The sequence below is a fragment of the Macrotis lagotis genome, chromosome 4, assembly GCF_037893015.1.
Source record: "Macrotis lagotis isolate mMagLag1 chromosome 4, bilby.v1.9.chrom.fasta, whole genome shotgun sequence".
Taxonomy (NCBI): Eukaryota; Metazoa; Chordata; class Mammalia; order Peramelemorphia; family Peramelidae; genus Macrotis; species Macrotis lagotis.
The window spans coordinates 253778055-253805441 of NC_133661.1; the positions used below are offsets into that span (position 1 = coordinate 253778055).

Sequence of the window (27387 nt, forward strand, 5' to 3'; positions counted from 1 at the left end):
ACAGAAGAAAGATAGCATGGAGGGCAATAAAGAGTTATAATTATAACTTTGAATGTCAATGGGATGAATTCTCCCTTAAAACATAAGTGGATACCAGAGTGAATTAAAAACCAGAATCCTACAATATGCATCTTACAAGAAACTTATTTGAAGCAGAGAGATAGATATAGAGTTAAAAGGTTGGAGCAAAATATATTTTGCTTCAGAAGAAGTGAAAAAAGCAGGGGTAGCAATGCTTACCTTAGACAAAGCAGCTGTAAAAATAGATAGCATTGAAAGAGGTAAGGAAGGAAACTATATCCTCCTAAACGGTACCATAGACAATAAAATCATTTCGATACTAAATATGTATGCACCCAAAGATAAAGCATCCAGATTCTTAGAGGATAGGTTGAAAGAGATACAGTAAGACATAGACAGCAAAACTCTACTAGTGGGAGACCTCAACCTCCCACTCTCAGATTTAGATAAATCTAATCATAAAATAAACAAGAAGGAACTTAAGGAGGTAAATACATTGTTAGAAAACCTAGATATGATAGACCTATGGAGGAAATTGAATGGGAATAGAAAGTAATATACTTTTTTCCTGCAGTACATGGTACTTACACAAAAAATGACCATGTACTAGGACATAACCTAATGATCAATTGCAGAAAGGCAGAAATAGTGAGTACATTTTTCTCAGATCATATTATATCAATGAAATAAAAATCATATGCAATACTGGACCAGGGAGATATAGGCCCAGAACTAACTGGAAACTAAATAACCTAATTTGGAAGAATGCGTAAATCAATCCACAAATTATGTAAAGAATTAATTATTTCATCCAAGATAATGACAATAATGAAACAACACACCAGAACATATGGGATATACTCAAGGTGGCTGTCAGGGGATATATTATATCTTTAAATGCTTACATGAATAAATTAGAGGAAGAGGAAATTGATGAACTAAATATGCAACTAAAGATATTAGACAAAGAATAAATTAAAAATCCCCAAATTAAAATCAAATTAGAAATTCTAAAAATTAAAGGAGAAATTAATAAAATCAAAAGCAAGAAAACTATTGAACTAATAAATAAAACCAAAAGTTGGTTTTATGAAAAAAAAATTGATAAACCTCTGGTCAATGTGATTTAAAAAAAATAAAGAAGAAAACCAAATTGCTAATATCATAAATGAAAAAGGTGAACTCACCACCAATGAGGAGGAAATTAAAGTAATAATATGGAATTATTTTGCCCAACTATGCACCAATAAATTTGACAATCTACATGAAATGGATGAATATTTATAAAAATATGTTGCCTAGATTAAAGGAAAAGGAAATTAAAAATCTAAATAACGCTATCTCAGAAAAAGAAATTCATTAAGCCATTATTAACTCCCTAAGAAATAATCTCCAGGACCTGATGGATTCACAAGTGAATTCTACCAAACATTTAAGGAACAATTGGTTCCAATTCTATATAAACTCTTTGGAAAAATAGGGTAAGATGGAACTCTGCCTAACTCTTTCTATGAAACCAATATGGTGCTGATCCCTAAACCAGGAAGAGTTAAAACAGAGAAAGAAAATTATAGACCTATCTTCCTGATGAATATAGATGCAAAAATCTTAACAAAACAATTACAACAAATTATCACTGGGATAATATGTTCTGACCAAGTAGGATTCCTCCCAGGAATGTAGGATTAGTTCAATATTATTAAAACTGCTTGTATACTCAATTATAGCAACAACAAACCTTCAGAAATTATATGATCATATCAATAGATGCTGAAAAAGTTTATGACAAAATACAAGACCCATTTCTACTAAAAACACTAGAAAGTGTAGGAATAAATGGACTGTTCCTTAGAATAATTAGCAGTATCTATCTGAAACCATCAACAAGCATTATATTCAATGGGGAGAGGCTAGAGGCATTCCCAATAAGATCAGGGGTGAAACAAGGTTGGCCATTATCACCACTACTATTCAATATCATATTAGAAATGTTAGCTTCAGCAGTTAGAGAAGAAAAAGAAATTGAAGGAATTAGAATTGGGAAGGAAGAGATAAAACTCTCACTCTTTGCAGATGACATGATGGTATACCTAGAGAATCCCAAGAAATCATCCAAATAACTACTGTAAACAATTAGCAATTTTAGAAAAGTTGCAGGATATAAAATAAACCTTCATAAATCCTCAACTTTTTGATATATGACTAGCAAGATACAGCAGGAAGAGCTAGAAAGAGAAATCCCATTCAAAGTAACCTCAGACAATATAAAATACCTGGAAGTCTATTTGCCAAGGCAGACTCAGAAATATTTTTGAAAACAATTATAAAACATTCTCACACAAATTAAATCAGATTTAAATAACTGGGCAAATATCAACTGCTCATGGATACATAGAGCAAATATATATTAAAAATGACAATTCTACCAAAAACTAAACTACTTGTTTAGTACTCTACCAATAAAAATTCCAAGAAATTACTTTAATGAGTTAGTAAAAGTTGTAAGTAAATTATATGGAGAAATAAAAAGTCAAGAATTTCCAGGGATTTAATGGGAAAAAGTGCAAAAGAATGTGGCTTAGCCCTACCTGATCTAAAATTATATTATAAAGCATCAGTCATCAAAGCTGTCTGGTATTGGCTAAGAAATAGAGTGGTGGACCAATGGAATAGACTAGGTGCAATAGCAGGAAATGATTATAGTAATCTACTGTTTGATAAACCCAAAGATTACAGCTATTGGGATAAAAACTCTATTTGATAAAAACTGTTGGGAAAATTGGAAGTTAGTATGGAAGAAACTTTGATTAGACCAACACCTCACACCCTTTACCAAGCTAAGATCCAAATGGATATAGAATTTAGACATAAAACCCAATATTATAAGCAAACTAGAAGATCAAGGAGTAGTTTACTTGTCAGATCTATGGAAAGGGAAGCAGTTTATGACCAAGGAAGAGATGCAGAATATCATTAAAAACAAACTAGATAATTTTGCTTACTTTAAATTAAAAAATTTTTGCACAGACAAAACCACTGTAAGCAAGATCAAAAGGAATGTAGAAAATTAGGAAACAATTTTTACAACTAGTACTTCTGACAAAGGACTCATTTCTAAAATATATAGAGGACTGAGTCAGATTTTCAAAATAGCATGCCATTCCCCAATTGACAAATGGTCAAAGGATATGCAAAGGCAATTTACAGATGAGGAAATTCAAGCAATCCGAAGTCATATGAAAAATTGCTCTAAATCATTACTTATTAGAGAAATGCAAATTAAAGCATCTCTGAGGTACCACCTCACAATTCTAAGACTGGCCAATATGACCAGAAAGGACAATGATCATTATTGGAAGGGATATGGGACATCTGGGACACTAATACATTGTTGGTGGAGCTGTGAACTCATCCAACCTTTCTGGAGAGCAATTAGGAATTATGCCTAAAGGGCAACAAAAATGTGCATACCTTTTGATCCAGCAATACCACTACTGGGTCGATACCCTGAAGAGATGATAAAAAAAAAGGGTAAAAACATCACTTGTACAAAAATAATCATAGCAGCCCTGTTTGTGGTGGCAAAGAATTGGAAATTAAGTAAATGTCCTTCAATTGCAAAATGGCTTAACAAACTGTGGTATATGTATGTCATGGAACACTATTGTTCTATAAGAAACCAGGAGGGATGGGAATTCAGGGAAACCTAGAGGGATTTACATGAACTGATGCTGAGCAAGATGAGCAGAACTGAAAGAAGTACACCCTGACAGCAACATGGGAGTGATGATGAATCTTGATGGACTTGCTCATCTCATCAGTACAACAATCAATGACAATATTGGGCTATCTGTGATGGAGAATACCATCTGTACCCAGAGAAAGAATTGTGGAGTTTGAGCAAATCCCAAAGACTATTGCTTTTAATTTTAAAAAACTGTTATCTTATTATATAATTTTGCTATCACTTATACTTTATATATTTTCCTTAAGGATATGGTTTCTCTCTCATCACATTCAACTTAGATCAATGTATATCATGGAACCAATGTAAAAACTAACAGACTGCCTTCTGTGGGAGGTGATGGAGGGAAGCAAGATTAGGGGGAAAATTGTAAAACTCAAAATAAATTAAATCTTTCAAGAAGAAAAAAGAAATTAAGGATTAGATTATCAAGTTTGAGTGATCCATGTGGCCAGCAAAGCTCCCAACTGCTGTTCAAATTAGGTTAAAATGTAATTGGGAAATGGCTATCAAAATAAATAAAAGTGTAATAGAACACAGAAAATAAAAAAAACCATAAAAAGTAAATAAAAAAAGAAAATGGCAGAGCTCATGCCATTTAAATCCTTAGTTGCCAGGAAGTCATCTATAGAATTAAATAGACTCTTTTTGGACCTCTGGGTCATAGGGACAGGTATCTGAGGTTTCCTGATGGAGGAGCTATATGTCTCAAAGAACTCTTTATTTCTAATGTGTTCAATGTCATGATAAACTGTTTAGTTTCTCCTTTCCTGATCTGATCTTAAGATATAATCACTCCCTGAATCTGACCTCTTCCCATACCTATTTATCATTACCAGACTTGTCATGCCTCTCATAATTCTATCTTTCCACCTAAATTCCACAATCTTCTGCTAATCTAAGTTCCAGGAACATGAACAAAACATGAGACTTGAATCCTGCTCTGTATCATAGCTATTCTTTAATATTTTAAGGAAAAACAACTTGAAAGGAAGATAGCTTATGTTATATCACTAGAGTTGAAGTGCTAGACTCAAAAACAAGCAGGAAAAAATTGTGAATCTTGACATGAAAGAGAAGAAAGCCAACAATAACAGCATTTTTACTCAAAAGGAGGCCAAGATCTTTTAAATTCCTTAATCCATCCTTGCCTCAAAACATCAGCAATAGTAATGTTTCTGTTTAAATACCATTGCTTTCTCTAGCATGCCATAAAAATCTCTCTATTCAAGAAGCTCACGTGTCCCTTGGCCCCACAAATACTGCCCTCTGTCCTTGCAGCCTCTCCCTCTGATTGGCTAATTACCCCCAAGAACTTCCATTTTATGGAAGAAGTCCAGGATAGTCATGTCTTCATTTCTCTTCAGGGTACTCTTCTGACTTGGTAGACTTTTTCTACCATGCCAGTTACCTTCATCTCTCCTTCCTTCAACCACCACTTTTCAGTTTCCTTTAAATCCCCTCATTAGAATGTAAATTCCTTGAGGGTGGAGACCACAATGCCTAGTTCATAGCTACTACTTAATAAATATTTCTTGACTTATTTTTATTGATTATTTCCATCTCTGGACAATGATCTATTGGAAAGTGTTAAGTATTTGGGAAAATAAGTCTCAAATGGCATAATAGAATAAAGAAAAAAATGAGAATATCCCAGAATACGATGAATTTTATCATTTTATAACAAAACATTATATCACTAAAATAAAAAGTATCTCTTCCAAAACTGAATTATATAAAAATTATCTCCACTTTATGGTTTCTGTAATGTTATATTTAGTTAAAAAAACTCAAAGTAATTTGTTTTCCCCAAAAAAGTATCGCTACTAAAATCTCATATCTTAAAGGGTTACAAAACATGAAAAAGATTCATTACTTTTGATGCAGTAATACCATTCAAAGATATCATAAAAAAGGATAAAATTTCACATATACAGAAAATGTTTATAGCAGCTCTTTTTTGTAGATCAAAAGAATTGGGAATTGAGAGGATGCTCATCAATTGGGGAAATGACTGAAGAAACTGCAGTATATGAATGTGATGGAGTACAATTGCTCTGTAAGAAATCATAAATGGACAGACTTCAGAAAAAAACCTAGAAAGATAACATAAACTGATGTAGAGCAAAGTGAGTATAACCAGGAGAACATTCTGTACATTAACAGCAACAATGTATGATAATCAAATATGATCATCTCTCCTCAGCAGGAAAATAATCAAAAACAATTCTAAAGTACTTTTGATGGATAACACCATCCACATCCAGTGAGGGAACTATGGAGTCTGAATGAGACAAAAGCATTCTATTTTCCATTTAAAAATTTATTTTATGTTTTATCATTCTTTTTTATCCTCTCATGGATTTTTGTTCCCTTTTGTTCTGATTATCTTTTACAATATGACTAATATTGAAATATGTTTAACATAGTTATACATGTATGACCTATATCATAGTACTCCCTATCAAGGGGAGGGGGAGGAGAAAGGAAGAAGGAAAAAAATGTGGAAATCAAAATCTTACAAAAAAATGACTGTTGAAAACTATCTTTGATGTAAATAGAATAATAAATAAACAAATAAATATAAATTAAAATATGAGAGAGATAGTAAATACTAATTGGTTGAATGACTGATTGGGAAGTAAGATTTTAAAGGAAAAGGGTTATACCTTGAACTATCTCCCCCTCAATCTGGTAAATAAAAATGTAATATTTCTACAATGATTCAGCATTTAATGACTCATCTTTATTAACTTACTCTGTCAGATTAACCATAGTATAAAGCCACAACTGAAATTCTATCATGTCCATTCTTCAAGGATATAGAACTTCATCCTTTTATCCATTTAAAATCCACCTTTTCTCTATGATACTAGACATTTTTCATGGGATACTATGACCAAAAAAAAAAATCACCATACTCTAGCCAACATGGAGATAAGCTTGACAAAGTTCAATTTAGGAGGGTCCTCAGACTATAGATATATAATCCATTCACCAAGAGCATCATCGGGGCTAGGTGGAAAAGTGAATAGAGCAAGAGATTTGGAGTCAGAAAAACCTAAGTTCTAAATTGACCTCTGAGTAAGTCACTTGATCTCAGTTTCCTCATCTGTAAAAATGAACAATAATAGCACTTAATTTTAAATTTAAATGAGAAAATATCTAAAAAGCACTGTAAATATCCTAATGTGTGATATAAATGTTAATTGTTTTTTATTTAATATTTATTCTCATTTTGTACTAATAATGCTTTTTATACATTAATAAAATATTCTTGTTTGAGTAAAAAAAAAATACTCTCTTCCCCCCAAAAAAATATACTCACTTAAGTGATAAAGCAAAGGGGAGAGAAAAAATAAAATTAGAATTAAAAAATAATAGTAATAATTGTAGGTCTGATCAGGTGGCACAGTTGACGGAGCACCAGTCCTGGAGGCAGGAGCACCTGAGCCCAAATCCGGCCCTGTACATCCAACAATCACCCAGCTGTGTGACATGTAAGCCACCCCAGCCCCACTGCCCTGCAAAAACCAAAAAAAAGAAAAAAATACCCAAAATAAAATAAAACAATAATAATAATAGTAGGGGTGGCCAGGTGGCAGACAGAGCACTGGGCCTTGAACCAGGAGCATCTGGGTCCAAATCTGGCCTCAGACATCCAACAATCACCCCGCTATGCAGCCCCAGGCAGGCCACCCAGCCCCATTTGCCCTGCACCCCCCAAAGAATAATAATAATAATAATGATGATGATGATGATGATGATGATGATGATGATGATGAATGTGCTTTAGTCTGTGTTCCAACACCACCAACTCTGTCGTGGGTAGATCACATTCTTTATGATAAGTCCATCACAAAAGTTACTTCCATATTTTTTGACCATTGCCATTGCTGATCACAACTCCCTCCTTTTGTATTTCTCCACTACCATATACTCAATTTTCTCTCTCCTTTCACTCTGACTCTGCTGTAGGGTAGCTGAGTGGTGCACAGCAGACAAATCCTTGGCTCTGGGGCCAAGAGGCCCCGAGCCCCCATACCACCCCTTAGGCCCAGCATCCACCTAGCCATATGGTCCCAGATAGGCCATCCAATCCCAGCCCCTTGCAAGAAGTAAAAAATAAAATATGTTATACCTGACCACTCTCCCCCCATGGTCCATCCTCTCCTCCATCACTCACATACCCACCCCTTCCCCCTGCCCCCCCACCTGCTTCTTACTCCAGATTTCTGTACCCCATTGAGTATATATGCTGTTTCCTCTCCTAGCCTCCTCTGATGAGAGCAAAGATTCCCTCATCCACCCTTGCCTTCGCCCTTCCATATCATTGCAATCACTCATTGGAAAAAAGAAAAATTTTATTATATGAAATATCTTGGCCTAGTCCCCCTCTCCTTTTTCTTTCTCCCATTACATTTCCTTTTTTTCTATTGACTCCATTTTTACTCCATATTTTATCTTCAAATTCAGCTTTCTCCTGCACTTCAACTTTAAAAACTCCCTCTACCTGCTCTATTAACTGAGAAGGTTCATATGAGTATTATCAGTGTCATTTTTCTATGCAGGAATACATGCAGTTCATCATCATTAAGTCCCTCATATTTTCCCCCTCTCCTCCAATCTCTATGCTTCACCTGAGTGCTGTATTTGAAGATCAAACCTTCTGTTCAGCTCTGGCCATTCCAACAGGAACATTTGAAATTCCCCTGGTTCATTGAAAGTCCATGTTTTTCCCTGGAAGAGGACATTCAGTTTTGCTGGCTAGTTGAATCTCGGTTGCATTCTAAGCAATTTTGCCTTCCGGTATATTATATTCCAAGCCCTACGAGCTTTCAATGTAATTGCTGCTAAGTCCTGTGAGATCCTGACTGCAGCTCCATGGTATTTGAATTGTGGCCTTCTGGCTGCTTATAATATTTTCTCTTTGACTTGGGAGTTCTGGAACTTGGCTATAATTTTCCTGGGGGTTGTTTTTTGGGATCTCTTTCTCGAGGAGATTGGTGGATTCTCTCCATTTCTATTTTGCCCTCAGATTCTAGGATAGCAGGGCAATTTTCCTGTAGTAATTCTTTGAAAATGATGTCAAGGTTCTTTTCCTGATCATGACCTTCAGGTATTCCAATAATTTTTAAATTATCATTCCTCAATCTGTTTTCTGTTTCAGTTGTTTTTTCAATGAGATGTTTCACATTTTCTTCTAAGTTTTCATTCTTTTGGTTTTGAAGTATTGAGTCCTGATTTCTTGTAAATTCTGTAATCTCCCTAAGTTCTATTCTTTGTCTGAAGGATTTGTTTTCCTCAGAGAGCTTTCTTATCTCTTTTTCCATCTGGCCAGTTCTGCTTTTTAAAGCATTCTTCTCCTCAATAACTTTTTGAACTGTTTTATCCATTTGACCTAAGCTGGTTTTTAGCATGCTATTTTCTTCAGCATTTTTTGGATTTCCTTGACTAAGCTGCTGACTTCATTTTCATGTTTTTCCTGCATCTCTCTCATTTATTTTCCCAGTTTTTCTTCTATCTCCCTCATTTGATTTTCAAAGTCTTTTTTGAGCTCTGTCATAGCCTGAGCCCAATTTCTGTTTTTCTTGGAGTCTTTAGATGCAGGAGCTTGTGCTTCCTCATCTTCAGACTGAATGTTTTGATCCTTCTTGATCTCACAAAGTATTTCTCAGTGGTGTTTCTCTTTTTTCTCTCTGCTTGCTCATTTTCCCAGCCTGAACCTGGTTTTGGAGTGGTTCCTGAGTTTTTTGGACATTCCTACAAGGATCTTAGTGTGTGAGGCTCTGTCTTCCCTCCTGGTCTGTGAATGACCATAAATGCCCCCTTCTGCCATGGGGCTGAGGTGGGGGGTGCCCTGCTGTTCTATGGGGGAGGGGCCTAGACTGTGATCAGGATCTGAATGTGGTCAGAAGTCCAGCGTCCTGTTCCAGGGACAGAGGACAGAGCTCAGCATTCTCTCTCTCTGCTCCCTCCCTAGGCTCAGTTCATGCCCTGGGGACTCCTGCTTACCAGCTCCACCTGCTTCTGGTTCCTGGATCTGGGCTGCTGCTTGCTCTTGCCAAGGTCCCCCACTGTTCCCCCAAGTTGTACTTGGTGCTCCCTGGGGCATAGGTCAGGAAATTCCCCTGAGCCAAGGCTCCCAGTGCCCTGGGGCTGCCTCCAGGAGGCTGAAGTTCTTTCACTCTGGCAGGCCACCCCTCTGGCAAGCTGGCCCTCCAACCCCAGGGAGCAGACCCTTTCTGCTTTTTCCAGGTTACCTTGAGTAGGAGAACTGCTTCACTGGGTCCCTCTGTGGTTTCTGTCTCTCGAAAATTTAGAGTCCTTAGTTTATAAGTTTTATAAGACAGCGCCTAAGAGAAGGTCCTCTCTTGTAGCCATCTTGGCTCCACCCCCCAGTCTCTTTAATTGTTTTTATTTTTTTATTTTTTAGTTTTTTTAGTTTTTGCAAGGCAGTGGGGTTAAGTGGCTTGCCCAATGCCACACAGCTAGGTAATTAAGTGTCTGAGGCCGGATTTGGACTCAGGTACTCCTGACTCCAGGGCCAATGCTCTATCCACTACGCCACCTAGCTGGCATATAATTGTTTTTAAAAGAGGCATCCAGTGCTGGACTTGAGTTCAGAAGACCTGAGCTCATATCTGGCCTCACATTTGTCAGCTATGTGATCCTAAGCACAGTCACTTAAAACTCTAACTCAAAAAGCATACCAAAAAAAAGAAGCACCAATTTCCCAGGGCTTTCGTGAAAATAAAAAAAAAAAAAAGGTTTATAAAATGCCTCGCAAATCTTAAAGCCCTACATAAATGCTAGCTATGGCTATAATCATTGCCAGGCTCATACTTAAAATCTTTTTAGGTGGTTAGACCAGCCATAGTTTGAAATGTTCTGCCATAGCCTTCTAATAATCAACCAATAAACATGCATTAAATTCCCACTATATGCCAGACCCTGTACTAACTTAAAATATGGGGTCATTTGGAAGCCACATTAAGATATCATTGTAGGGTATGTAGGGTATGAGAGGAAGGACACACTTCTTACCTGAAAAAATTTACTGATATGGAAAAAGATTTAAAACATGTAAAATAATCAATCACAGAGTATAGATGACAATGATGATTATTATAATCATAGCAGTAATAATATTATTATTTGTATAGCACTTTAAGGTTGACTAAAGCACTTTACATGGTATCTCACTTGAACCCCACAACCCCATATTACAGATGCTATTATTATCATCCCCTTTTACAATTGAAGAATCAGAAACTGAGCAAAGGTTCAGAGATTTGCCCAGTGTCACCCAGCTTATAAGGGTCTGAGACAGGGTTCAGATTCAGGTCTGACTCCAAGTCCAGCCCTCTATCTACTCTGCCATCTAGACCAACACTTACCTGATCAAGATTCCCCTCTAAACCATAGAGTAGATTTATTGTTGTTATTGCTGTTCAAGCTATTCAGTTGTTCCAGCTCTTTTCTTGGGATTTTCTTGGCAAAGATATTGGAGTGGTTTGTCATTTCCTTCTCCAGTTCATTTTACAGATAAGGAAATGGAGGCAAACAGAGTGAAGTGACTTGCCCAGGGTCACATGGAAGTTAGTGTCTGAGACCAGATTGGAACTCAAGATCTCTTGATTCCAGGTCCAAAGCTCTATCCATTGCACCACAAAGTTGTTCACAATAAGTATCTAGCAGGAGGTTTATGGGGGTACTTTATATAAGTATAGTTCCAATACTGATAAAATCCTAGATCTCCAATGTATTGATATTTCCCAAACTTTATTTTGTGAATCCATAGTTTTTTATGATGCATGAAAGTTTCATTTCCAATTAATCATCTAAAAAGGGTTTTTCCAATCACAGAAAGACCCTCCAATCAGGCTTCAACCCATCCTCCTTTACCAAGTTTTGATTCTTCTCTATGATATCTGCCATTATTAGCACTACAATCTTTGTTCTTAACATGACTTTTTAAAGTAGTTCCCTTCAAGTTATATCACTTACACACTTCAATAGCTCACTTACAATTCTACTTTTAAATCAAAAGGTTAAGAAACATGACTATTCAATCAAGAATTAAATGATTTGAGAAGAAAACAAAGTAGAAAATATAGAAATGTCATCATATTGATGCTTAGGAATATATAATGGTGGGGGCAGCTAGGTGGCGTAGTGGATAAAGCACTGGCCCTGGAGTCAGGAGTACCTGGGTTCAAATCCGGTCTCAGACACTAATTACCTAGCTGTGTGGCCTTGGGCAAGCCACTTAACACCGTTTGCCTTGAAAAAAAAACCTAAAAAGAATATATAATGGTAGCCATCTCTAGGGAAAGTGGAGAGAAAAAGAAATTTATATGATTATTATATATTTAAAAGGAATAGCAAGTTGTATATAATAGATCTTTTTTATTATACTATTATGGAAATATTTGTTTTACTCCATAAATTAAAATGAAAATTGTTTTTAAAAGAATATATAATTATCCTAATTTTCTGCCAAGAAACTAAGTAATCAATGGGTCATATTTCTACAAATATAATTAATTACCCCTAACAGGAAATCTGCCAACAGATCTAGTGTTGTATAAATAATTCCATATATATGTATATATAAACATATGGGCTTGGAACCAGGAAGATCTGAGTTTAAATTTAACCTCAGACACTTACCACTATTTGCCTCAGTTCTTCATCTCTAAAATGGGGACACACTGTGAGAAAGAAATGGCTTGGCATTCCAGTATTTTTGCCAAGAAAATTCCATAGACTTGTAGAGTCAGACATACCCTGAACAACATCAACAGCATAGTACCAACGCTGCTGAAATCACATATCACAGCTGAATCGACATTTTCCAAACTGTTTTTACAGAACCCTAATTTTTATATGATGCATGAAAATTTCAATTCCAGAAAGTCACTTAGGAAGGGATGACAACAACAAAGACTCTCCAACCAGGCTACAACATCATCCTTCTTTATCAGCTGTTGACTCTTACTTCCACACATCAGGTCAATAGGTCTATAATCCTTCTTCTGTTCATAAGAAAAGCTACAAGAGCAAACATCCAACCCATCATAATTCTAGCCATAAGTGATATTCCCGACTCCTTGCACCATTGTCTCCCTTTGTGCTCATGGCTTTAAATTCAAAGTTTGGTGTTTGTAAAGTTCCATCAATAAAATTCACACTCAAAAGTGTCAAATTGGTTTGGAAAGTACTGTAATACTATATTCAGCTTGGAGTAAGAAAGGAATAGGTCACTCCTCGCATTGCTTAAATGAATCTTTAGATTCAGACAATAACTGAAAGTATAACCTTTCTCAAAATGTTTTGTTCCATGTACTGAAAAATTCAATTTTGCCTTGAATATGAGGACTTAAAAATCGACCATAACTGGAAAACACATCAACTAAAACTTGGGAACAACATTTTCCCAATAGTCAATTCATTTTCAAGCAGTTATGTAAACTCCGTTACCTACAGAGGAATTTTAATGTCTTACTTTTCTGTAGACGATCATATTTGGAGTAGTCTCTTCTGGGTCAACGATACCCACTGTACTTTGATCACTGGTTCCCTGAGCCATTTTGAAAGTCTTCACTCAACCTAGAAGAATAATTAAAAATGAGATTAATTTATGTAAAAGAAACATCTGAAACAAAGAACTGTGTGTTCTTTGGCAAGTTGTAAGAAAAAAAAAAAAACAATAGATCTTTCCTCATGATTTCTTTCCCTCATGAAATTTTTAAAGAATTATAAGAAAAGGATCAGTAAAGAGTTTGGTTCATACCGCCCAAATGGAGGCAGAATGCTGCCTCTTAACATATTGGCTGCGTGAAGCATTTCCATTTAACCTTTGCACACTCATAGTCCTTTGGTGCAATACTTAGGGGGAAAAAGACTTCGAGTTAAAAACAACCTACAAACAAGGTTTATTTCTTTGTTTGCTTTTTTAAATTAAACTCAAGTGGCTTCTCATTTCTAATGAGAGGTAATTAGCATATTATATATGTATGTATATGTATAAATATATATATAGTCACATATAATGTAATATTTTATGTATGTGTGTATCACATGCATGTATAAGGTAACCATGAGTAGAAAGTTTCTAAAGTAACTGGAGATGATGTGGAAACCAGGCAAAATTTTCCTTCTTTCTTTATCGTCTTTTCTTCCTTTCTTCTTACCTTTCTTCTTTCCCTTACCTTCCTTCCTTCCCCTTCTTGCTTCATCTCATCTTCCATGCATTCAATTCTATGCAGATGATTCTCATATCTGCTTTTCTAACTCTAATTTCTCTCCCAACCTCCAGGCTTATATCTCCTTTTGGCCTATTATCTATTTCAAAGTGGATACCCTAAAGACATTTTGAATTCAACGTGTCTAGAACTGAAAGATTATCTTTCCCCTCTCTTCTTTCAAACTTATCTATTACTAGATTCCATCCTCCCAAACACCAAGGTTCACAACCTTGGTGTCACCCTCAACTTCTTCCTTTCTCTTACTCTTCACACTAATCTGTTGGCAAGTGCCATCAATTGCACCTTCAAATAATCCCTCTTAGTCACCCCTGCTCTGCTCTGATAGCATTGCCAGCTTGGAACAGCACTTACCACCTCATACCGGGACTGTTAAAATTGTCTTCCCAATCCACCATCTTCCACTCAGGTGCTAAAGTGATATTCCTAAACTACAAGTCTGTTGATGTTAGTCCCCTACTCAATTAACCATCTCTTTCTCATCTAGCTTTAATCACTGAATGGGTATTAGCACAGTTAAACTGAGACCTGTTAAAGAAATTCGCCCCAAAAGGCCATAGTCTCCCATTGCATCTGGGACCATCTTCCTTCATCCTGATCCATATCTGACTACTGGACCCTGTTGACTCTAGAGGAGAAAGTGAGGCCAGTGACTTTTCACAGTGCCTCCTCCCTTTAAATCCAATTAATTTGCATGGCATAGCATCACTTCCCTGATGATGTGATCTTTTTTTTTTAGGTTTTTGCAAGGTAAACAGGGTTAAATGGCTTGCCCAAGGCCACACAGCTAGGTAATTATTAAGTGTCTGAGACCAGATTTGAACCCAGGTACTCCTGAATCCAAGGCCGGTGCTTTATCCACTACGCCACCTAGCTGCCCTGATGCGCTCTTTTACAAGAACAAAAAACAAACACCAATAAACCCCAGTACTTGATTTTTAATAACCTTTACAAATTTGTCTCTTCTTACTTCCCAGTCTCCTTGATCTTTGCTTTCCTTCTGCATACTCTATCAATACTGACTTTCTTGCTGTTCCTTGCTTGTAACACTCCTCTCTTTGTTTCAGTCCAGGTCTGAATGCTTTCCCTCCTCCTCTCTACCTCTTGGCTACCCTGGATTCCTACAGGTATCAGATACAATCTCATGTTTTACAAGTGGTTTTTCTTGGTCCCCTTTAATGCTAATGCTTTCCCTCTGAGAGTATCTTGAATCAATCCTACATATATGCCAAATGAACACAGATGTTTGTATATTGTCTCCCCCATTAGAATTAGAACTCCTAGAGGAGAGGAAAGAAGAGAAGACAAGAGGAAGGGACAAACAAACAAACTTATTAAATGCCTACTTCATGCCCGGAAGTTCAGGTGGTTCACTGAATAGGATGCAGGTTATTGAGTCAGTAAAACTCATCTTCATGAATTCAAATCTGGACTCAGATACTATTTGGGTAACACTGGGCAAGTCACTTAAAATGAGCTGGAGAAGTAAATGGCAAATCAGTGCACTGCATTTGCCAAAAAAAACCCAAATAGTATCATGAAGAATCAGACCAGATTGAAAAATGACTGAACAACAATATGCTCCAGACACTGTGCTAAGCTCTTTATAAGCTCTGTCTACTAGAGAGTCAAGATATCTTCAGAATCTAAAACCAATGATCTTACTCACTCCCCCATTTCTAATGATGTTTTATCTACTATAATTATTATATAATTGTTTCATAGTCTTCCTCCTCCTAACAAAATTCTCAGTTTCAGAAGGGTCGAGACTTTATAGTAATTCATGTAGTATTTTGGACATCATAGACACAACAAATAATTGCTAAGTGAAGGTATAAATAAAAATAATCTCTTACCCTTTATTAGTAAGAATATAAAATTTTCTAATCACTAAATTTTTTTAAATCAACATTTCTGTAAAAGCCTACTATGATGTTTCATTAAAGCAAAGAGATGATAACCATAAGTTCCTGAACACTTTTCTGGTAGATTCTACTATTGGTGCAAAGGTAAAGTGCAATCCTGAAAGCACATCTTAAGTTCAGGACCCAAAAACCTATGTACTGGGTAATGAATTATTTGGCCATGGCAAGCTATGAAAATAAATAAAAATTCACTATGGCCTCCAGTTCTGTGCTTTCCCCTTTCCATTGCTGCAGTCATGTTAGTAGAATGCTGGAAAGGGTACATAGGATGCTAATAGTTACAGTTTCTTTGCTTTCTATAAACATTAGTTGTTGGAATCTAAAATATGATCCAATTACAAACAAAAGGACATAACTACCAGAGGAATAAAACTTTATATAAGACAGCTATGGAGCAATAGCTCTAATGAAGAAACCAAAAAAATAAAACCACCCCAATATTCAATTCTTTTTTTAAATGTTTTATTTTTTATTTTCCCCAATTACATATAAAATCAAGTTTTTTAAAATAGAATTTCTAATTCTCTTTCTCCTCCCACTCCCTTTGCTGAGAAGGCAAGCAATTTGATATAGGTTATACATATGTAGTCATGTAAAACATATTTCCATATTAGTCATGTTGTAAAAGAAAATATAGATCAAAATAAAAACCTAATCAAAAACATACAAAAAATCTGCTTTCAGACTCTGGGGATTACAGGTCCTGGGGGCAGGAAACTGATGCTTTGACCACACTCAGATCTGAGTGTAGTTACTCAGGAGTCAATCTGAGGTGAGGAGGAGTATGCAGGATCTACATTCTTTCTCTGGGAATAGATAGCATTTTTCATCAGAAGCTCTTCAAAATTCTTTTGGATCATTGTACTGATGAGAATGCCTAAGTCATTCACAACTGATAATCTTACAATATTGTTATAATTGTGAAAATGCTCATCCCTGCAATTTCTAATTCTTTGCCACCAGAAAAGAGCTATAAATATTTTTGTACATAAAGAGACTTTTCCTTTTTTAAAATTTCTTTTGAGATACAGACCTAGATATTGAAGGTCAAAGGCATTGCTCCAAATTGCTCTATGTTCACAATGTTATCATAGTGCATTGCTATCTTGATTTTCCCACATCCCCTCCAACATTCGTAATTTTTCTTTTCTATATTTTTAATAGGTGTGAGGTACTCTCTCAAAATGGTTTTAATTTGAATTTCTCTAATCAGTAGTGACTTGTCATTTTTTCAATATAGCTAGAGATAGCTTTAAATACTTAATCTGAAATCTGATTTTATATTTTTATATTTTTAATTTATATTTTACATTTATATATTTTATATTTTTATATTACCAGTTGGGGAATGGATCATATTTTTATTTATATTATTTTATAATATACCATATTTATATATTTATATTTGGGAATGGTTCATATTTTTAATAAATTTGGTTCATTTTTATATATATTTGAGAGAGGAGGCCTTTAAAAGAGAAACTTTTCACTAACTATATTTCCCTCCATCCTATTTCACCCCATTTAATCTATTTTCTTCTTCGTTTCACCCTGTCCCTTTGCAAAAGTATTTCGCTTCTGACTACAACTACCCCAAATCTGCCCTCTTCTAATTCTTCTCTAATCCCTTTCTCTCCTATTTTCCTAAAAATAGATTTCTATACCTAGTTGAGTGTGTATGTTTTTGAGCCAATCCTGATGAGAGTAAGGTTCAAGCATTCCCTGCCACCTCCTCCATCCTCTCTTCCCCTGTAAAATCTCTTGTGCTACTTTTATGTCAGATAACTTGCCCAATTCTCTCTCCCTTTCCCTTTCCTCCCAGTGTATTCCTCCTTCTCATTTTTAAATTTTTTTTAGATATCATTCCATCATTTTCTTTTTTTTCACTCTTTTGATTTTGTTTATTGTTTCTTGATGTCTCATAGAGTCATCAGCTTCCATTCTTTTTTCTAATTTTTAAGGAATTGTTTTCTTTAGTGAATTTTTGTGCCTCCTTTTCCATAGGTCAATTCTACTTTTAGAAGATGTCTTTGCTTCAATGATTTTGTATCTCTTTTTTTTATTTCACCAATTCTGCTTTTCAAAATATTCTTCTCCAACCAAGTTGCTGACTCTTTTTTCATGATTTTCTTACATCACTTTCATTTCTCTTCCCATTTTTTCCTCTACCTCTCCTTTTTGAGTTTTAAAATCCTCTTTGATCTCTTCCTTTGCCTAAGATCAATCCATATTTTTGTTTGAGGCTTTGGATACAGCAATTTTGACTTTGATGTCTTTGGAGTGTGTGTTTTGATCCTCTTTATCACCACAGTACCTTTCTCTAGTCAGGATTTTTCTGTTGTTTGCTCATTATTTCTTGACTTTTAACTCTGTTAAACTGGGTCTCTGCATCCAGTGCAGCTATTTTTCAGAGATAATTCTAGAGACTTGATTTTTCAGTTCTTTCAAGGTGATATGACCTAAGAAGAGGTCTGCTCACTCCTCTCTTGGCCTACGTTCTGGTCTGTGAGGGATCATAGCACTCTTTTCTGCCCTGTACTGTGATGAGAGTCCCTGCTCTCCTAAGGCCCAAGCTCTAATGTGCTAGTGTTAGTACTCCTCCTCACCTGAGACTGCCACCTGAGTAACTCCATGCAGATCTGAGTGTAGTCAAAGCGTCAGTATCCTGCCCCCAGGACCTATAAATAGACCCCAATAATCTTCTTCTGATCGGTTGTTGGACCCCATTATTGTCTGTGAGCTGACAGCTCCACAGACAGCCTCTACAGCCTCAGATTCAGTCACCTGGAAGGTCTGCTCCTGGTTTGCTTGGATTGGGTCTACCTGACTTGACTTTGCTCCACTCTCACATTGGTGCAACTTCTTGTCAATTTTCTAAATTGTCTTCAGCTGGAAATTGTTTCATCCCATCCTATCGTGGGTTCTCTCACTCCATAATTTGTTTTAGGGCATTATTTAAGTGTTTAGGGGGGTTTGGGGAAGAGCTCAGATAAATCTTGCCTTTTATCCACCATCTTGCCTCCTTCCCCCCCACCCCCAAAAATATTTATTTCAAACAAGAGTTCTCTACTTGGGGTTCATTAGTTGATTAATATACATAGTAGTCAGAAGAGAAGATCTAGGTTTTATTTTTGGCTGCCCTAAGAACCAGTTTCAAAATCTAGGCAAATCATTTATCTTTCTACATGTAGATTATTCAAATGAATCATCACTGATATTTATATGGTACTTTACAATTTTAAAATCATTAACAGATACTATTTCCATTTTTTAGATTAAAAAATTTGAAGTCAGTTACTTCCCTGTTATCATACAGCTAATAAAGAGAAGAGGATTTGATCTGTTTTCTTCCATTCCAGGTCTAGAAATTTCCACTGCTCTAATGGTTCTCAAAATTTTTGCTTTCAGGACTCCTTTATACTCTTAAAAATTACTAAGAACCTCAAAAAGTCTTTGTTTATTTCATTCTATCAATATTCACCCTAATAGAAATTAAAATGGATAAATTCTCAAAATATTTATGTAATTCATTTGAAAATAACAATAATAGGCATGTTAATATAAATATTATCATAAAAGAGCTATATTTTCCCAAAAATATTGTGAGGAAAATGGCACTGTTTTTTACATATTTGTACATCTTTTTTTTTTTCAATGACTGATTTAATAGAAGCTAGTTGAATCTCTGCTTTGGCATTCAATCTATTATTTTGGGTGAAGCCTACGAAAAAAATCAATCTAATGAGTAGTTAGAAAAGGGAGGAGAATTTTACTAGGAAAATAGCAGTTTAATATTATTATGAAAATAGTTTTGATCTTCTTTTGTATCTCAATACCTGTGATTTAACATTGCAGGTGCTTAACAAATATTATTGATTATTTGCCCTCTCCTCTTACTGAAAGAAAACCAAAGCCAAGAGAAGGGAAATGGTTTGACCAAAGTCACATATATTCCTAATTGTAGAATTCAGGCTAGAATATAAAACTGTTGTATGGTCTGATTTAGACTCACTAATAACTTAACTTGCCTTTCCAAAAACAGCTACAGAAAAGTAAACACAAACTATAGTAAAGCATAAAAATTCTAATTAAGAGAAAGTGGTTCTAAAAGTTTGGATTTAGTGAAATTAAGGTAACAGATTAGGCAAATTTAAATTTAATTATTTTTTCTTACAGCTTTAAAATGTGCTATTTAAAGGAAAGGAATAGAGTATAAACTGACTCATGTGGGAAGTTTTTCAAGTTTAGTAATACAGAAATGTAAGAATAGAATCTCACACATAAAATATACATGAGTTTTGTAAATCATTACAGCAACAATTTTTAAAATTAAAAATAACTCACCAAGGATAATGCCCATAAAACACTTTCAAGTTTAGGTGAAAGACATATGTATTCAAATAGAAAGATAACATTAGAAGAATTTTAACAGATTCCTATAGGAATTCCTTTCTAAGGAAGTGCTTGTCCTAGAAGTCATAGCAGGAAGAAACCTCAAAGACTTAAGCCAACCCTTTTCATTTTAAAGAAGAGAAAACAGAGACTCCCAGAAGTTTGAAGTAACTTTACCAAAATCATATAACTAGTTAATGGCAGAGGTAAGACTAAAACCTAGGATCAGAACTCTAACCAGATTGAATACTTCAGAAGCCTGTGCCATATGTCTCCTTCTCTTTCTATAAAGAAAATATTTTTTGCTTCTTCCAAACTGAAAATAACTAATAATAAAAGTTATATCTGTCATGGAGGTCTAGTGGAAAGGCATTATGAATAAATCAACAGTCAAAAAACATTTATTAAGCATTTTCTATGTACCAGACTGGTAAGTCAATTACATAATCAGTTATAAATACTAAACACCTCCTGTGAGCCAGTGCTAAGCACTAAAGATATAAAGAAAGGTAAAAGGCAACTCTTACATGCAAATGTGAGACAACATGCATATAACTGTTGTTATTATTCAGTCATTTTCAGTCATATCCAACTCTTCATGATCCTATTTGGGGTTTTCTTGGCAAAGATCATTACCATTTCCTTCCCTGGCTCATTTTACACATGAGAAACTGAATAAACAAGAGTAAATGACTTGCCCAAGTTTACATATATACCAAGGCTGGATTTGGACTCACAAAGATAAGCTTTCCTAACTCCAAGCCTGGTGCTCTATCTACTGCTCCACCTAGGCACGCCTCTCATTTTATAAATGAGGAAACTGGGGCAAACATGGGTAAGTGATTTGCCTAGGGTCATATAGTTAATGACTGAATCAGGATTTGAACTCATGAAGATGAGCCTTCTTAATAATATTCCTCCATCTAGCTGCCCAAAGAACCATGTACATGAGTTAGCTATACATAAATTGAAAATACAAATGAAAAGGAAAAAATAGCTTCTGTATTCAAACAGGAGAACACACACACACACACACACACACACACACACACACACAAAATGCATTGAAAATAACCTTAATTGGAATGGCAATAGTAGTTGAAAGAAGCAAGAAAGGCCTCCTGGAGCAGCTGGCATTTAAGGCTAGTCTAGAAGTGAATAAAGTACTGGTCTTGGAAGCAGGGGGGTGGGAGTTCGAATCCAGTCTTAGACACTTGCCATTTACTGTGATACCTTGGACAACTCACTTAACCCTGATTGCCTTGCATCCAAGGCCATCTCCAGTCATCCTGATTCATATCTGATCACTGGTTTATTAACTCTATGAAAGTTTAATCTGGTCAGGTGGCTCTGGAGGAGAAAATGAGTCTAGTGACTTAGCACAGTCCCCCTCATGCAAATCCAGTTCATATGTCATCTTGATGACATGGTTTTTCTTTGAGAGCAAAGGACGAACATCAAAAGGAAGCCCAGGGATTCTAAGAAACAGAAATTAGAAGGTAAAGTCATCCAAACATAGGGAACAACTAGTACCAAGAAAGGCTCAGGTAAGGGCTTTCAATGCCAAGCAACATTTTCTATTTGAACCTACAGGCAACAGGTATTGAGTAGGTGAGAGACATGATCAGATCCTTCCACTTCAGGAAAATTGCTTTAGCAGCTGTGCAGAGGACAGACTGGAATGGGAAGAGACTCAGAGAAGGGAGACCTAACAAAAAGAACATCTAGAAGCTGAAGGTCACACTGGGCAGTTCTGTGTCACTGTCAAAAAGCTAGGAAAGGAGGATTTCAATTAAGTGTTTGTGCAGTTATTGTAGCGTAAAACCACAAAAATAAAGACCAAATTGGTTTAAGTCAACTGAATGATAATGAAATAAATAGAATTCTCACAGGTCTCAAGACTTTCCAAGAAAAAGAAAAGTGTTTAATTTAACCAACAGCAGTAGAATTCATATTTGAAGGACAAAATACATCCTGAAGTAGGTTTTTTTTGGTTTCTTCCTATTTTGTCTGGGTGGGAAACACAATGGCCACTCATAGTCCAAACCTACTGCTGAACCAAAAGTTTGGATCTATTCTGTTTTTTTATCTGAGTCAGTATCTCTTTTCTTAGGCAGGTCAGTATCCCCTCATTTCTAGGAAAGGGAGGCTGAGAAGGGAAGTCATATTTGTGTAAGAATATAGCAATCATCCAGCCCAAATTTGGCTTAGACCTCCTGAACTCAAAATTGTCCCAACCTCAACCTTCCCAAGAAACATGAAGGTCACCATGCTCTACAATCAAGAAACAAGAGAAATGGTAGGAATCCAATCCTCTCTTTCCTTTCATTCATGTAAAAGAGACAGAGGGAGCAGGCACTAAAATACCTTCCCCATAATCTATTCATTCCCCTCAATGCCTCTGGATAAACACTGTTAGTATTAAGCCTCAGAAATTCAAAAAGCATGTGACATATTGAACTAATAATTACCTACCAAGAAATACCTGGCCTGCCAGAAGAACTTGAGTCTATTCATTAAACAGTTAGTTACAAAGAAAAGAGAGCGGAAAACAAGAATAAAATTGGTTAATCTTAATTCAATTAGACTTCATTAATTTTAAATTGATGTTTTCTCTCAGCTATGTTAAACTCTGCCAGAAATGCATTCCCTATTCACCTCTGCCTCTCAGAATGCCCAACTTCCTTCAAAGCTTAATTCAGTTCAATAAATAAGCATATATTAAATTCATATATGGGACAGGCACTGTGCCTAAGAGACAAAAGACAGTCCCTGCCATCAAGAAGTTTACAATAGGCACAGCTAGATGGTGCAGTGGATAGAGCATCAGCCCTAGAGTCAGGAGGACCTGAGTTCAAATCTGACCTCAGACACTTAATAATTACCTAGCTGTGTGACCTTGGGTAAGTCACTTAACTCCATTGCCTTGTGAAAGCAAACAAAAAGTTTACAATAATCAACAAGCAAACAATATACAAACAAACTAGATATAGGATTAAATAGAAAATAAAAGGAAAATATTCAAATTAAGAGGTACTGGGAAAGGCTTTGTATAGAAGGTGAGATTCCATTCTGCTCTCCAACTATTGCAGTGTGTTTCCTCCCAAAAATGGCACTGGTTTAAGGTGGTACAGTGGATAAAGCAGTGGTTTTGGAGTCAGGAGAATGGGTGTTCAAATCCAATCCCAGTCACTTGACACTAGCTCTGTGACTTTGGACAAGTCACTTTACCCTGACTGACTTGCATTCAGGGTCATCTGGGCACTGCACCCATAAGGTTCCAGAGGAGAAAGTGAGGCTGGTGAATTAGTATGGCACCCCCTCACCCAAATGCAATTCATGCACTTATTATGGCATCACCTCCCCTAATGTCAAAGTCTTCTTCAAAAATGAAGGAAAAACATCACTGATATGTATACACCTTTTGAGGGGGAGCTAGGTGGCTCAATAGATAGAACACTAGGTCTGGAGTCAGGAAGGTCCATTTTTGTGAGTTCAAATCTAGCCTCAGACAAAGTACTAGATGACCCTGGGCAAGTCACTTAACCTTATTTTCCTCAGTTTCCTCATTTGTAACATGAACTAGAAAAGTAAATTGTAAACCACTTGGCAGTATCTCTACCAAGAAAACCCCAAATGGGATCACAAAAAGTTGGACATGACTGAAATGATAGAACAACATCTCTCTCCCTACCCCTTCAAGGTAAGATCTTTGAGGTCAAGGATTGTTTCATTTTTCTCTTTTCTGCTTAACAAATAACAAACACTTAATAAATATATGCTTGCTGATTGATCAATTGATCCCTCCTAGATCCAAGATATTAAAGTTGTAAGTTACAATGAAAACCATCTAATCCAGCCCTCTAATTTTACAGATGAGGAAACTGAGGCCTGGAAAAGTCAAGTGTTGGGTTCAAACTAGTTAGTAGTAAAGTCAGAAAGAGTATCCAAACCTCCTAATCTCCAGGCCTTTGTTTTTTCTCCACCACCTCCCCATCAATTATTTTACATTATTGAATTTTAAAATTTCTTCCACCCATCAAGTGATGCTTCTCTACTATAAAGACTTCAGAAATAATAGATTTCACACAAAAAGAGAAAAGCTAAAAGTTAACTGGGGAGTAGAGGGCAATAGATGATAATTACAGGAAGAGGTTTAGTTATAAGCAAAGCAAATTTACTGATTCTGGGGGAGAGGGATGGGGAAAGGAGTAGAGTATTGGGGGAGGGAAAATGAAAAAGAAAGGAAGAAGAAACAGAGAGAAGAAGAAAATATAAAACAAATTTAAGGACTTGCTCATTAGCTCACGAATGGATGAACAACTTTATAGTATGCAAATGAAACATAATGTAGTGGAAGAAATAATAGAAAAGATGACTTTGCAGAATCCTGGGAATAGGAAATTGATAGAGTGAAGAGGACTGCTCTAGAAGAATGATTTTCCCAATGACAATCACATTATAAACAAAGACTGAAAAACTTGAGTATTCTGATCAATACAGCGACCAACTTCATCCCCAGAGAACATGTGACAAAGCAAACCCACCTCCTGATAGAGAAATGGTAGACTCAAGGTGTGAAAGGAGATATACATTTTTGGATATGGAAGATATTTGGATTTATTTTGATGGACTACATTTATTTGTTATAAGAATTTTTTTCTGTTTTAATTGGAGCTGGTAGTTGGAAGTGGGCTTGTTGAATTAAAAAAAAGAAAAGAGATTCACTAAAACATTTTTAAAATGCATTTAGGTGTACAAAAGAAATTCAGAAGGAAGCATAAACAGGACAGTTTTGAAAGAAAAGAATTGAATTTTATTATTATACTTGTATTTTTAAAAGCAAGCAGTTTGGATTCCAGTTTTATAACCAATCATATTTTTGTTCCATTTTTTATTTGAATATACTTTTGGGGGGTATTTGTTGCAATCAGTCTGTGACTAATTTTGTATAAAAGGGAAGAAAAAAAGGTCAGATGGGTCAAGCATTACTATGATTCATAGTAGGAATATCTCCCTCAATTGTTAAAGAGTAACAAAGATTACCTTCAGAACCCTGAGAATGAATTGTAGCCATCTGGTCATGGGCAGTGATCAGCCTTCCCTCTGGTAAAACTCCCTATATCATCAGAGTTTAAATACTGCATCATATATTTACTAGTTGTTTGACTCTGGGAAAGTCATTTAATCACTCTGAAGCTCAGATTTTTTATTTGTAAAATGGGATAATAATAGCATCTACCAAGTAAGTGCCATTATTTCCATAATGCAAGGAATGAGGATCATGGGATTACTGCTTGAGAATCAGAAGGGACTTTAGAGGAGAAGCAGCAAAGATGAGGAAGAGGATGGGAAAATGAGGATGAGGATGAGGATGATGGCATTTATATAGGATTTAAGGTTTGGAAAGTGTTTTACCTGTATTATCTCATTTGATCCTCACAAAAACCTTAGGATATGGGTACTATTATTACCTTCATCTTATAGATTAGGAAATTAAGTCAGACAGAGGCTAAATAGCTTGCCCAAAATGATACGGTTATTGTATGAGGTTGGTTTTGAACTCAGGTTTCCTAATTTTAGGTCAAGTACCCTAGATGCTTAGATAGTACACAAATTGAAGGTATCACTACTCTAAACGAGTTGGCTAAACCAAAAGAAGTAAGCTTCTCCTGTTATGTGACTTTACAGATTTGGGGATCTTTAATTCCTCTCCACACACTGAAGTCTACTACAGGTATCACATGACACTTTCTCTAATTCCCATTAACTAGAGATGATCTTTTAAATCTCTCAGAATACTATATCAGGAAATATATATTTATGTTCTCATTTGTATCACCATTATGAATTTCTACCATATCTGTGAGGATAAGGACCATGTATTACTGACCTTTATATCCTCCAGGATCTTGTACACAGTAGGTATTTAAATATACCTTTGCTGCATTCATTGAATTCCGAATGCTCCATAAGCAATTATGCATCATCATCAATCCCATTTTATATACAGAGGTTTAAGACTAAGTGACAAAAAATAACTTGTCCAATGTGACCCAGCTTAACAATGGCCAGAAATCAATCAACTTTACTTCTATATTTCCAAAGGCAAAGTTTATGGAACTTATTTAAGGAGATTCCTTGTTGAATTCAGAATTATTTTTATATCTTGTTACAACCATCCCACTTTAAATTCCTGGAATTGTTTCTTTCTGTGCTTGTACAATTATTTAGGTGCTCCTCCACTGAACTCTTATTATATAGTACCAGTTACCCTTAGCATGGATGGTCAACCCATAATATCATGATTGGTCTCCACTGTAACATAAGATTTTTGTTACTCTTTTTTGCCATTAACTGTTATAAAAAGTCCATGCCTCCAATCATAGGGCATTTTCAGTCATAAAATGACTCTTCATGATCCCATTTGGGTTTTCTTGACAAACCAGAGTGGCTAATCATTTCATTACAGATGGGGAAACTGAGGCAAACAAAGGTTCAGTGACTGGCCCAAAGTCATATAGCTAGTGAGTGTCTGAGGCCAGATTCGAAATCAGGAAGACCCATCTTCCTGCCAGGACTGGCATCCTTTCTACTGTGCTAACTTAACAGCATCTAATTCAACCTGTCTTTTGTTCATATGAGAAAACTGTGGCAAGAGATGTTAAATGACTTTCCAGAGAATATGTGGCAGATTCAAAACTAGACCTTATACTTCCAAGTTTATACTTATTCCATAGGACCATAAGGTTTTGAGTCAACTTTTTTCACTCATAAATTTTCCTAACAAAAGTATAAAAATTGTCCTTCAAAATTCATTTACCATTTGTTGCAATATGTTCACATGCACTGTGCACCTTTCCTTTGCCCTTTAGTTGGAATTCTTTTTTAAAAATTCAGACTATAGCATTTCAAAGCTGTTTAGCTGCTTCAGGAGAATATTTGCATTAAAAAGGTGAGTCTTTTGTTTCCTAGGACAATGGGGGGGAGGTGTCATTAAAGGTCCTTTACAATTTGCTGAATGAATCCAAAA

General features: G+C 35.7%; 1 protein-coding gene across 5 annotated transcripts in view; it reads right to left on the bottom strand.

Moving 5' to 3' along the window:
- RGS6 (regulator of G protein signaling 6) overlaps positions 1-27387 on the bottom strand; it is a 684015-nt gene that overhangs the window by 582192 nt on the left and 74436 nt on the right. For all 5 annotated transcript variants that reach the window (XM_074235808.1, XM_074235802.1, XM_074235801.1 and 2 more), the window contains exon 2: positions 13278-13381. In XM_074235808.1, the coding sequence (XP_074091909.1) occupies positions 13278-13361 (84 nt within the window). In that variant the 5' untranslated portion in view covers positions 13362-13381. The remainder of the gene's footprint in view (positions 1-13277; positions 13382-27387) is intronic.